The sequence below is a fragment of the Halictus rubicundus genome, chromosome 3, assembly GCF_050948215.1.
Source record: "Halictus rubicundus isolate RS-2024b chromosome 3, iyHalRubi1_principal, whole genome shotgun sequence".
Taxonomy (NCBI): domain Eukaryota; kingdom Metazoa; phylum Arthropoda; class Insecta; order Hymenoptera; family Halictidae; genus Halictus; species Halictus rubicundus.
Window position 1 is genome coordinate 10,718,749 of NC_135151.1, and position 13,116 is coordinate 10,731,864.

General features: G+C 44.1%; 1 protein-coding gene across 2 annotated transcripts in view; it reads right to left on the reverse strand.

The window, feature by feature from the left end:
• Positions 1-1,473: 1,473 nt before the first annotated feature.
• Positions 1,474-13,116, reverse strand: part of Reptor-bp (REPTOR-binding partner) — a 31,726-nt gene continuing 20,083 nt past the window's right edge. For both annotated transcript variants that reach the window (XM_076785338.1, XM_076785337.1), the window contains exons 3-4: positions 5,529-5,650; positions 1,474-3,279 (exon numbers count right to left, since the gene is read on the reverse strand). In XM_076785338.1, the coding sequence (XP_076641453.1) occupies positions 3,175-3,279; positions 5,529-5,650 (227 nt within the window). In that variant the 3' untranslated portion in view covers positions 1,474-3,174. The remainder of the gene's footprint in view (positions 3,280-5,528; positions 5,651-13,116) is intronic.

Sequence of the window (13,116 nt, forward strand, 5' to 3'; positions counted from 1 at the left end):
TATTTGATATTAAAAATTTTAATCAAAAGTTTCAGCTTCGAATTGAAAGTTAATGGGCCGCTCGGATGTTTCGAATCGTCGAGGTATTGTAGTGGGTGGGGACAAATGTAGCAAAGCACAGAAAGTATTTATTGCATTACACTAAACTTCGTAGCGGTGTAACTCATAAAATTAAGACCAATATCTACAGGACGTCTAAAATATTTAGGAACATCCTTTTCATCAAAGCAATTCGAAACCGAAGTCTATAAAATAATAAACAACTATTTCGTTTATATTATATTTGTATGAAGATTACGTATGTTCCAAGTGGTCCCATATTTTTGGTGCACCCTGTATGCATCCACAGCAGCACAAGGGCGCCAGAAAAAGTTGTTGCTCTAAGCATATCGGTAATTATTGCCGAACAGCAATTTCGTCAGGAGATAATCTCTAGTGTACACTATCTATAGAGGATAATAAGTGACCAAGCTCATCGCTAGCGTATACAAGAACGGTTCTATGGTTTCTTAACCGGGCCAGAAGGATGAATGAACATTTTCGAGGCACACAGTGCCTGCCAGGACAGCTTAATATTGCACGATGCTCCGCAGATAGGGAAAAATCAGTTATTCCTGACATGCGGGTCATCCGATACCATTCAATTATAATTGCCAAGACCGTTACCGTTCGGCCTGACCTGGTTCCCTCGAAACGGACCCCACAAAGACTCCCGACAGAACACTGGTCAGAATCTTCGATTCCTCTTCTGCCCTCGCGTGCATTCGCTTCCCTTTTTCCTCTGCTCTTCTTTTATCGAACAACGATAACATCGTTGCGCCGCGCGCCGTATAGTATCAACGGTTGAGATTGCGTTGCAATCCGCGCGAATCGAAACAGAGATTTCGCTGTCGAACCGTATTTCACGGCGAAATATGCAAATTCGAGTTTCGCCGGAACACGTACTATGCGGAATCGTTCCGTCAAAAAAAAAAAATATATATATATGATAGCCAAGTGACACTGGCAACCAGTACGCGCCGCCCGCAGTATAGTGGGAGGAAAAAATGGAGGACGGAGAGGCAGGAAATTCGAAAACGAATTATGGTCGCGGGCGTGCGGAGAGCGTTTAACGTGAAAAATAACTGGGATTGATATTCCTTGAAAAATATCCATTTTTATTCGATCCTCTAGACATTTTCCAGGTGTATATAAATATATAGAGACATATATTCCGCGTGCGTCTGTATATACATCTATACGAGCAAGTTCACGCGATATCGGTAATATCTGTACAAAGTGGATAACGTCGTGCACAGTACAAAAATACTGTTTCTCGCACAGGCAAACTCGATCGCGTCGCGAAAGATCGCGCCGGGACGCTGAGAAACGGGAAATGTGGAGACGCTCCTGGCGAATGATTCGGGAAATAAAATATCTGGATCGTTCTCGACGATCCACGGGTATTCGTGGCTCGTCGGATACTGCATAAACTTCTTTTTCTTTTTTTGTTTTTTCCATCGGTCGAGCGCGAGGCGCGTCGTCGTTCGTCGACGGTTCAACAGGGATATATTATACCGTTCTGCTTTCTTATTCTCTTTCTCCTTACCCAGTAATTTCTCTAACAATCGCGCGGCGAAAAGGTACGTGTAGTAGGTACATACATACATACGCATGAGTCTGCGAACGTTCGAGGCTCTGTCGACCGTTCAACGAAAACACGTCGACCCGGAACAACAAGGGACAACTTCTTTTTCTTTTCGCTTCGTTCGAAAACAAAATATAAAAACGATATAGATACACAATAGATAACGCGGGTAGAAACAACAATATCGAATGAATTTTTCGAAAGAGACGAAAGATGGCGACGGGAGGCGCGAGCCACCGCCATTCGGCTAAGAACGGCGAACCGAAATCAGGTTTCTTCGTTTTATCCACGGTCGTCCAAAACAAAGTATAAAAATAATAATATATGAAAGAGATAACAATATCGAAATAATTTTTTTAGAGAAAGAGGAAGCAATGATGCGCTGGTGGCCATCGTTGAGAACCGTTGGAGTTACAATAATCTCAGCCTTTCTTTTATCCGAATTCTTCGAAAAGAAAATACAAAAACGATGAATGCTCGAAGAAACAAAAATGTTACCAGCCGCCATACAATCGAGATAATCGAACAGAACGATTTTTCTTTGTTTCGTCTACGTTTTATCCGTCGGAAATAAACTATGAAAATAATATTCATACATAACGCGGAAAGAAACAACAATGATCAATTTTCCTAGAGACAAAAGAAGCAGAGATAACAACGAGAGACGCTAGCAACCACCATTGAATTAGAATCGTTGATCTACAACAATTTTTCTTTTGTTTTCATCCACGTCTTTCGAACAGAAACTATAAAACCGATATTTATAGACAACGTGGGGCAAAACAGCAAGGCCGATCTAATTTTTCTAGAGACAGAAGAATCGAAGACGGCGACTGGAGGCGCTAGCAACTGTCATCGAGTTAGGATCGTTGACCTACAACAATTTTTCTCTTGCTTTTTCATCCATGTCTATCGAGCAGAAAATATAAAAACAATATTTATATATAACACAACGAAAAACAACACTTCCAAATGATCTTTTCTAGAAACAGAAGAATGAAAGATGGCGACTGGAAACAACTACGATAGAGTTAGGATCATTGACCTACAATGACTTTTCCTTTGCTTTCGCACACGTCCGCCGAAAATAAAATATTAAAACAATATTTACAAACAACGCGGAGAAAAACAGCATTACCGAGTCAATTTTTTCTACAAACAAGAAAGGCAAAGATACTACCCCTTTCCCCTCATCCGGTTCCATCGAAAGGGAACAACAGAAACGATAAATCCTGTCGAATCTCTGGTGTCGGATCAGTTTCTCGGAAGATAGAGGCATGGCGACTGTCGGACGCCACGTGATCGTCGAACAGGATGCTGTCTTTTCTCTTCTTCCTTCTGTCGTCGATGGAGGTAAGTTCGAATTCGAAGTAGTTCACGTTTACTTAACTCCCCCGGTTCGCTGAAGAGGACCACCTAGGAGACGTGAGGAGGCTAGCTCGCGGCTACCAGAGCCGCATCGTCGCGCGGAAATAAAAATGGGGCAACAAAGAATGGAGAAGGCGAGGCTCGCGAAGACGTTGTCCGTGACTCGTGTTGCTCTACGGTTAGTTGACCATCTTCTCCCGTTTCAGGGAGCCGAACTCCTCCAGCATCGTCTGTAGCCCGTCGGGAACTCGTCCGGCGTCCAACTCCTGCCCCCACTGTCGATACTGAAACGAAAATAACGGGTGGCGGTTACAAGACTTCCGGTGGGCACGCGAGGCCTGCGAAGGCGAATCGTTTGTTATACCTATGGGGAACCCGTGCGAGGAGAAACGGGGCAGGGACATGGCGTGGAATGGCGTTGGGCTGGTGGGAGGTTCCGATGGTCTTCCTCTTGCTCCTCGGTTGGATCGGGAGGCGGGATCGTGGACGACAAACACGGATGAACGTTACTCGATAATATGCTGGACCCAGGACCAGCACGGTAACAAGTTCCACGGTGTTATTTTAAATTTTGTTTGTTATGGCGGCCGGGCCACCGATCTGCGCCGAGTGTTTGCTCGGCTTCATTTTTTAATGCTCCGGTCGCGGACGATCGAAGGCAAACACCAGAAGTCCGCTGAACGAATTTCGCGGTCCCGCGTAATTCCCGGTCTCCGGGAGTTTTACGGAAAAATAACTGGAAGTGGAGGTGCGCCCTTTCCGCGTGTTTCCGAGAATATTTTCATCTTTGGGATTATCTGGCGCAATCGACGTCCGACTTCTGATCAAGACTGTTTTGTAAAAATGACTGTTGCACACGCGTGAAAAACCTAGACAGTGTCACATTTGAAAATGATTCCCGGCGTTATTTAGGGATGGAAAAATAAATATTCCTGCATCCTTTCCACGTGCGTCGCGCCTAATTACTACGGCAGCCTGAAATCTTGTTTCCAAGATGGTTCGTGCGACAGCGATGATTTATCTGGACCATAATTCAGGCATCCTTCACGGCCAGACGTTTTTCGAGTCGTACGTATTCCCGATTAAATAACCGTCTTCCTTCCCCATCTAGGTGAGAGTCACAATTTCCGCGGAATAGTGGCGTTCCGTCTGCTATTTTTCCTGCGCTAATATCGTAAACTTCGAACGGGACGCCAGCCGAGTAGGACTCTCGGACGACGCGAAGTTTTTCCCCGGGCGAACCGTAAACCAGCCGCGGTTTTTTACTTCTTCTTTCGTCCTTTGCAAAGGAGTAATGCGAGCCTCGAACTTCCCGGAATTAGTTCTGGCACCTGCAACGTGCCTGAAAGGCCGCCGCGAACGCAGTAGAAAATCATGTAACTTTCGCTCGCCGGTGCCGCTATATTCAACCCCCTGTTACGATATTATTCAACTTGAATTTCTCGTTGATTTGCGGGACAGCGAATGTATATATTTTTAACATTTTATTTTTCGTGTCGACCGTAGATTCGATTCGCAATATGTAATTCACGGCGTATCGGCAAAGGCACGATTTTACATCCAAAAACGAAACGGAAATGCGGGCTAAAATGTTTTGCGAGCGAAGCTTCATACCGGTCGAAATATAATTCGAAACTTTGTGGATCACGAGTGCACCCGAACACGGTTAATGCGTCTGATCACGGCTCGCTTATTCTACTTGTAATAAATACGAGCAACGGTGCGATATTACATATTACTGGTCTCTGCCGCGTTCTATTTAATAAATAACACCGAAACGCGGTGGATATTTGCGACAGAACCGGCTTCGTTCGGATTCACGTTTTCTCAATAGCGCATTCGACAGGGCGTTGTAAGATTAAAACTACACCAGCCTCTGTTCGAATTCATTTCATTATCCATTTCTTGTTCGCGTTCCTGATGAAAACAAACGAACGGTTTAACGCGAACGAAGATAGTCGGCAACAACGGTCGGCCCTTTGTTTCCTTATCACTGAACCTACCACGGTCAAAATGACCGGTTCTCTATTTCGCAATTATTGAAATTATAATAACGTTTTCGTTGGAAATTACTGAATTGTACAAATCGTACAAATTTGAGTTGTGAAAATCTTACAAATTTTAGGTAAATTCAATTTTCTCCATAAGACGATTCACTTTGATATGTTTTGTGCTTGGTAGGTTAACATAACTCTCGATTGTTCCTAATTTCTTTAAAAAAAAAAAATACATCAAATTGTATTTTCGGAAAACCCAAGGTAAGAAGCGATTCCCAGAACGTATTACGCATGCTATAAATTGTTGAAGAAATATATAAACTATTTTACGAACAGAGGAGACTTCGAGGCACCGAACCACGCAGGTCTCAAACATCAAACCGAGATTTATCAGGACCTTTATTATGATCTATGCGGGGGTTGCGCAGACAGTGACAAAAGGAATAGACAGGATCGTGCGAAGAATGAAGACGAGAGGCAAGTCGTGAGCGAAGGAGGTGAGATAAGACGAATGGGAATTTTAAAAGGAGTCTCACCGTCTCCAGCTCCTTCCGAAGAGCGAGCACGGCCTTCTCGCGGTCGGTCACCAACTCTTCCAGGTATTGATACCGCAGCTTCTTTCGAGCACGACACTCCCTCGCACTCTGCCGACTTCGCTCTGCAAAAATAAACGGGAAGACGCTAGTCAGTGAGAGAAGGAGAGAGAGAGAGAGAGAGAGAGAGAGAGAGAGAGAGAGAGAGATCGCTCTCCAAGTTCCATTAAGACCATCGCACGCTTGATCGCGTGTATACTGGCCGGCGCGGCGCCGTTCTAATTTCGTGCTTCTGATGCCACCTACACGAAGATGCACGGAGCATTTGAATTTTAAATTTCTTCTGCTCTCGTTATGCCCAGTACACACTTGACTCCACGTGTTACATCTCTGTTGAATTCGGCACTGCTTGCAACGCTTAATTGCGTGTCAGAATTGCACAGATATCAGATTGTCAGATTTTGATCGAGATCGGTACACGCGCTCGAATCTATCCTGTCAAATCTCTCTTGAATTTTATCATTCTTCTAATACTCGAATGTGTGCAAGTTAATTGGAATTTTTTGATAAAGGATCTATTGAAATGTTGGCCGATGTATTGAGAAAAAATTAATTTCATTTCATTCTATCGTTCTTGTAACGTCAGACTTCGTTATGCGTCAAGAATTTTGTTGGAACTTTATTACTATTTCTTATTCTACTTATATACTATTGTAATTAGACTGAGGATCTTTTTGCATTTATGACACAAATGGATTGGTTGAATACAAAATTTCTCGATTTATTAAAATCATTAAAAGAGGAAATTAATTTTTATGGAACTTCTGCATCGTACAATTGATTTGGACAATTTTTATTTCGCATAAAGATCCGCAGTCTAACTCGTGAAAAGATGAGACGCATAAAAGTACAAATTTAATAGCGATAAATTCGACATGGTTGTATTAAGCCTCATTTGTTCTTCATTTTAATTTTATATTTGTTGAGCTTTCCTGAGCCTCGTAAGCATGTAAGGCTATTCATACTAGTTTTCAATATTGTTGTATACTTCATGCAGGGTGTACCAAAAATGTTGTACTTCATTGAAAGAGGAGGTTACTGGGGTCATTTGAAGTAACTTTTTCCTTTGCAAAAATGTTCCCCGCGGCTTTGGTTAGGAATTATTCACGAAAAACATGGACCAATCAGAGCGCGGCCACAGCAGAGGGATCCCACTATAGCCGCGCTGTGATTGGTCCGTGTTTTTCGTTCATAAGTCCTTCACAAAGCCGCGGAGAACATTTTTGACAAAGGAAAAAGTTACTTCAAACGACCCCAGTAATCTCCCCTTTGAAATACAACATTTTTGGGACACTCTGTATAAGTCATAAAAGTATACAGAACGCATACAAATACGAACCTTTTAAATAAAAAATTTATAGCGATTTTACCAAACCTCCGAATCTACGTATAATACATGCAATCAACCATTTTTCAAATAAGATATATAAACTTCGTACAATGTCAATTCTACACTGTTCTCAATTCATTATTCTAAATTGCTAGGCAAATATGAATTAGAGACTTTTTTGGTGAAAAAATTGTTGAGGTTTCATTAAAGTGCCTGCACTAAAATGCAATTTGGGCACCCCACGCAGTGCTTTATCATCGCATAAACATTTATACGAATTTTACAAGCGCTTCCATATTTGATGGAAGATATAAAATGCATTAATTGCTAGACGAATGCAAGTCACACTGCGTCGCGCGATCACGATTGCACCTATGCGTTTCCTGACGAGTGGGAACGCGCTTGCGAGAGTTTTTGTGCGAATTTTACGAATTAAACAAAAACAAACTATTGAACCTTTCGCACTGCGATTTTTCGAAACTTTTTTATTGGTGCTTGAAGTACACCTGTGATTTTTCTCGCTTAAAAATTCTCAAAATCACTTGAGTTATATATTTTTTTATGAAGTATGCTCTGAGAAACATGGGATCGACGGTCGCCATGATTCCAGTCTTTCTGCAGATCAGAGACAGAAAAATAAAGTTGTTTACTAATAAGTATGAATGTAGGTATGGGGCGAACTAAAGGAAATTAAAAATCTAGATTATTTACGAATCACCGATTTTTTAGTATTCTTCGGGCTTCGGCACGATAGAAAAATAAGAAAAAATTGGAGGATTGAAAAAAATTTACTTCGTGCGATAACAGGGCATGTCCTGAAGATTCTCTCAAAATTTCAAGTGAATCGGTCAATTAGGACTTGAGGTATCGTGGTCGCCGTTGTGAAAAAAGTGGTTTCGAGAAAATTGGTTGCATTGTCCAAACGCCTATAGCATATTCATTTTACGAATACAAACAAATCCTTTTGCACACGTATTCCGCACCACTTATACTCGAAGCAAACGCGAAAAACGTGAAATCGATGAAGACGTAAAACGTCGAGGAAAGGATCGCGAAGGCTGCAATGAGGAGATGTAAGCGAAACCAAACAAGAGGCCGCGCGAGCTCTGTACCTGCGGTGAATTTTTCACGCGGAATCGAATCGCTACGGGCGGGAGCCGATAAGGTCGGCTTAATAATTCAAAACGGATCTCTCCGGCGGTGCCTGCCGCCCCCGCGATAAGCAGAACGGTAACTCTAATAAAACGAGAAGGTATTTTTTCAAGCGATGTTTTCTTGGACGATTCCCCCGTGATCTTGGTGCCCAGGTGAAGCGCGAACAACGCGGAGCGTCGACGCCGGAATGACCGGCGCGGAAAATACAATTGTCGAAACGGCCGGCTGTAAAAATTCACCGGTTAACGATACCTGGAAAAAGCGATCGAGAGCCGCCATCGTGCACAGCCTGGCGCACCGACGCCCAACACAGAGAAGGTATTTTCCTTTCCGTATAAATTCGCGAGCACGTCACGGCGCGTATGATAACGCATAAGAATTGCAAATGCGAGCCCGAGCCGAGGAAGATGTATAAACTCTTGCCCAAAGTGGCGAACAAACGAGCGCAACAATAATGCTGCGACGCCTATTTGCGTGACGAAGTGGTTAAACTTCGCCCGCCATTCAAGCACACTTCGCGAATTACTTCGCCGTGGAAGATCTCCAAGTTGCTCAGGAAATTATTGTACCGCTTTTTTATTGTAAGGGATAAATTGGAGCGGCGCCGCGTAAAACTAACGTACCGAGCGCGAGCGGAAACGGTGCAAACGAATAGGTCACAATTCCGCCCGGTGGAAAAAGAATGAAAAATGAAGAGGAAAATGTACTCGTAGTAAACTTTCGGCGAAAATTCGGTCGGGAAATTCGTCGGCCGTGCGAACCGCTGAATGCCGTTTTGTTCCTGTGTCTGACCATTACTGATCGCTCCAATTTGCGTTAATTACGTTGCCGGACGAAGATATTTGACCAATTGGCTGGAGAATCTTTGAACTTTTTTCTTGGGAATTTTGTGAAAATCTGGCACAACTGAAGAATTATTGTAGATATTCGAAAGTATTGTATTGCATTGTTTTGTATCTTCATCTTTTCGTGGAGTATTGTACATATTTTGTAAATACAGTTTTGGCTAATGTATAGAAATAGCAACCGGGTTATACCGTATTAACATTTTCCGAGGAAGACAAATTTTCTTTTGCAAGTAATTCACATTTTTATTATTTTTATTTTCTTTGTTGGCACTCGACCGAATAAAAAGGAAAAGAAAATTGTGGCTGGCAGGCTTTTCAAGGTTCGTCGCCACGTGTTTATTCTCGTTAAGTAGAAACAGCCAGAATTACTCAGACGCGTTCCCCAGCCAACGGAAATCCAAAGATTGCGGAATCGAGAGCTAGAGGTTCAATTATCCCAAAGATAAAGCTTCGAACAAAAACTATTACTGTTCTATCTTCGAATCCGAGGATTGGTCCATTTAGAAGCCAGTGGATGAGTAGACACAAGTGCAAATAACAATTCTTTCCTTGGCAAAAAGCGCGGAAGCCCGGCGGCGCGGTGGCGGCAATCGAGCGGCACAATTAACCGTGCAATTAAACGAGCTATTCATTAACCGAAATTACGGGATCCGGCGTGTTCGTCGCCCCACGGGAAACCGTTCGATGCCGGAAAAACGGGGCTCGGTAAATATTCCCGGGCCCCGTCCGCCGGAGTGCCCATAAATTCCGGGAGCAAAAATTACAAACGAAAGGGAAGAACGCGAGGCACGACGCGACACGGCCGCATTCGACGTAACCATCGGACGATAAATTCGCACGACTCAAAATGTGACGCGCGATTTTTCACCGGGTGGTCGGGACCAGCGCCCGTGGCCACCACGGGCCCTGACGAATGGGGGCAATGTCATTGACTCGCTAGCAAGACGTCGCACAGTGTCTACTAACAATCTAGCGGAGAATAAAGCCCAAAATCATGATCCATCCAAAATGGATGAATTCATATTAGAAGCTACTGAGGCAGAAATATGGAAATACAGTGATTTCTCTATATATGTCGCCAAGACCTGGATGATAAACGTCGCGGAATTATCCCCACTACCGCGGGGTATACTCCGTGTAGAGAAAACACGGGTATGTCTCCTGGACGATACATGACGCTGGCAAGACCCGTGTTGTTGACATATATCGGAAATATACACCTTTTTCATTATTAATTATTTTTTGATGAAATTTTTATAATAGACAATATAATTCTAGAATTTATCTGATTAAAACGATGCCAAACACGATACAATTCGGATCATATTTGCACTAATTTTCCAATTTAAGTAGTGGTCTCCTCGTCTCACCGATATACCCAACTCGTATTATCTCACGGGGTATACCCCGCGGTAGTGGGGATAATTCCGCGACATTTATCGGCCATGCCTCGGCGACATATATGGAGGATTGATTGCAATAATTTTTTTTCCTCCACGTTTATGCGGCCGATCATCGACACCTCGTTTCATAGGGCACGTAGCAACAAGGGTAATTAGAAAGTTTCATGACTCGATATCATCATCGAGTAGATGATAATATCCCGCGCCGACAGTGGATCGCGCGTGTTGCTAGTCGGCGCGGGTCCGCGTCGCGATAAACTCTTTTACGATCAGACGTCGCGGTTATTATCGCGTCTACGGCTCACTAAGCCTGCCTTTTACGCGCCAGTAAACGTACCGCCCTCGCGCCAGACCTGCCTTTCGCAGAAGTATCCTGGAAGAGGGCTTCGCGAGTCCTCCAGGCGGATTCGACGCGACTAGACTCCTGTTAGCTCGAGAATCAGGCGAAATCGGTGTTCGGCGTACCTGTAGAACAGCTATCGATTTCGACGGTTTTTGGATATGCTATAAATAGACTGCGGATTATATGCAGTAACGACAAAAATATATACGTGAAATATGAAATCGTGAACACAGAAGAATATAAGAATATTACCATTTTCGACTTATTAAAATTATTGAACAAAGAAATAGAATCTGCCTTCTGTGTTTCACAATTGACTTAGACAATTTTTATATTGCATAAAAATCTGCAGTCTAATAGTTACAATCAACACGTTAACTGCCACGTCAGTCACATACGACTGGCAGTGATTTTTGACTGGTTTTAGAAATTCATTTTTACTATAAGATATCCAGATATCGAATTTTATTGGACTCTTTCGAATTCAAAAGGGTTAAGACAGCATCCCCTATAATACATTTTCAATTTCTAGTTGTGGTTTCATTAATTAAATTACTCTGACTTTGTAAGAATCTCTCGGGTTGATATTTGGCACTTAACGTGTTGAAAGTCGGCTGTTCGATCAAATTGCTACGAACGGTGCACGAGGTTGAAAGGCGTTCTCTCAAACATTGTTTCAACACACCTAAATGTATATATAATTTAATAAAAAACATAAACTATTCAGGAGAGCGTAAAGAACCGTCCCACGTAAGAATGCTCCACAAATCCCTTGCGTTTGGGACGGAACAAGTTCGCAAAGTCAAGAACTTGTTATTGGTTTGCAAATGAATTTTCTCAAAGACCGGCTGCGATGGAAAGGCAAGATCGGCGCTGGACGGTGGAAATCGGGAAGAATCGCGGCGGCGTGAGAGCCGGTCGGCGAAAATTGGTTGGGCAAACTCACGTAACCGTGACGCCGGCAGTTAATGCGTCCGCGGGCCACGTTGAAAGCCGGCGAGAAGCAAATTTGCGACTCCATTTAGAGCTAATCCGCGTCGTCTAGACGGGACCGAGAAATTGCGCGGGGCTTGAACAAAGTCCGGCTGTCGTCGGTGGAAAAACCGAACCGCTGCCGTCCGTCCCGACGGGATCCCGTCCGCGCGAATGAAATTACGGGAAATTGGATTTACGACTCTTACACGCCGTGTGGGAAACAGATCGATCGGCGCAACGGTAGAAATTGCGACCGACAAGATACCGGGGAGAAGTTGAGGGCCGTGGGTGGACCGTTGGTTGTACAGGGTGATTCACTGGGTAGTGCACCCAGGGCTGTGCCGCCACCAAAAATTTTTTCATTTTTCAGTTCACAAATACGAGCGAATTTACATTGGAGTCAGCGTTATCAGATCGGCGGATATCTGGGATAATAGTGGGGGAAATGCTATAGTCAGAACCTGCGTGACGTCACGAAGCTATAGTGTAGTCTGACCCAGTGGGTCATGAACTAGTGTGGCAGCAGGGTGCAGGGTGTAGGAAGCCAGATCGAGACATTTCTCCCACTCTTCCCTTCTTCGACGCCATTTTCCCATTCCCCGGGACGAGCATCCCTACGTTTCACATATCGGTCACGTGACGTATACGCGCACCCAATTCGCGTTGCGTTTGTGTGTGCCTTGTGGCTAGCCTGATAATGGCAGAGAGAGGGTAACTGTATTCCCCTCGGAGACACGAGCAGCGTTACCAGATCGAGAGATTTGAGGGGTAAATAGATGAAAACAGGGGGAAATGCTACAGTCAGAACCTGAGTGACGTCACGAAGCTATAGTGTAGTCTGACCCAGTGGGTCGTGAACTAGTGTGGCAGCAGGGTGCAGGGTGTAGGAAGCCAGATCGAGACATTTCTCCCACTCTTCCCTTCTTCGACGCCATTTTCCCATTCCCCGGGACGAGCATCCCTACGTTTCACATATCGGTCACGTGACGTATACGCGCACCCAATTCGCGTTGCGTTTGTGTGTGCCTTGTGGCTAGCCTGATGATGTCAGAGAGAGGGTAACTGTATTCCCCTCGGAGACACGAGCAGCGTTACCAGATCGAGAGATTTGAGGGATAAATAGATGAAAACAGGGGGAAATGCTACAGTCAGAACCTGAGTGACGTCACGAAGCTATAGTGTAGTCTGACCAAGATGGTGACGCCGCGATTTATGTTGAGCATGGACATGCTATCACGATTCTACGCTTCAGATCGTGAGGCTGCTAGGTAACCTCACTATTTGTACGTTTGTGTGGCAATTCACGTGACGTCATGTGGTCCTTCTGAGAGACTTTTTGAAGGTCGTCTACCTTCCAGTGACGGAAAAGCAATATCGGTCCCACTCGTCGACATTGAAGTGTAACCGAAAAAAAGCGTTTTCCGCTGCGATGTTTTGGTGACGGCACTGCCTCCGAGTACAGTACTCACTGGATCAC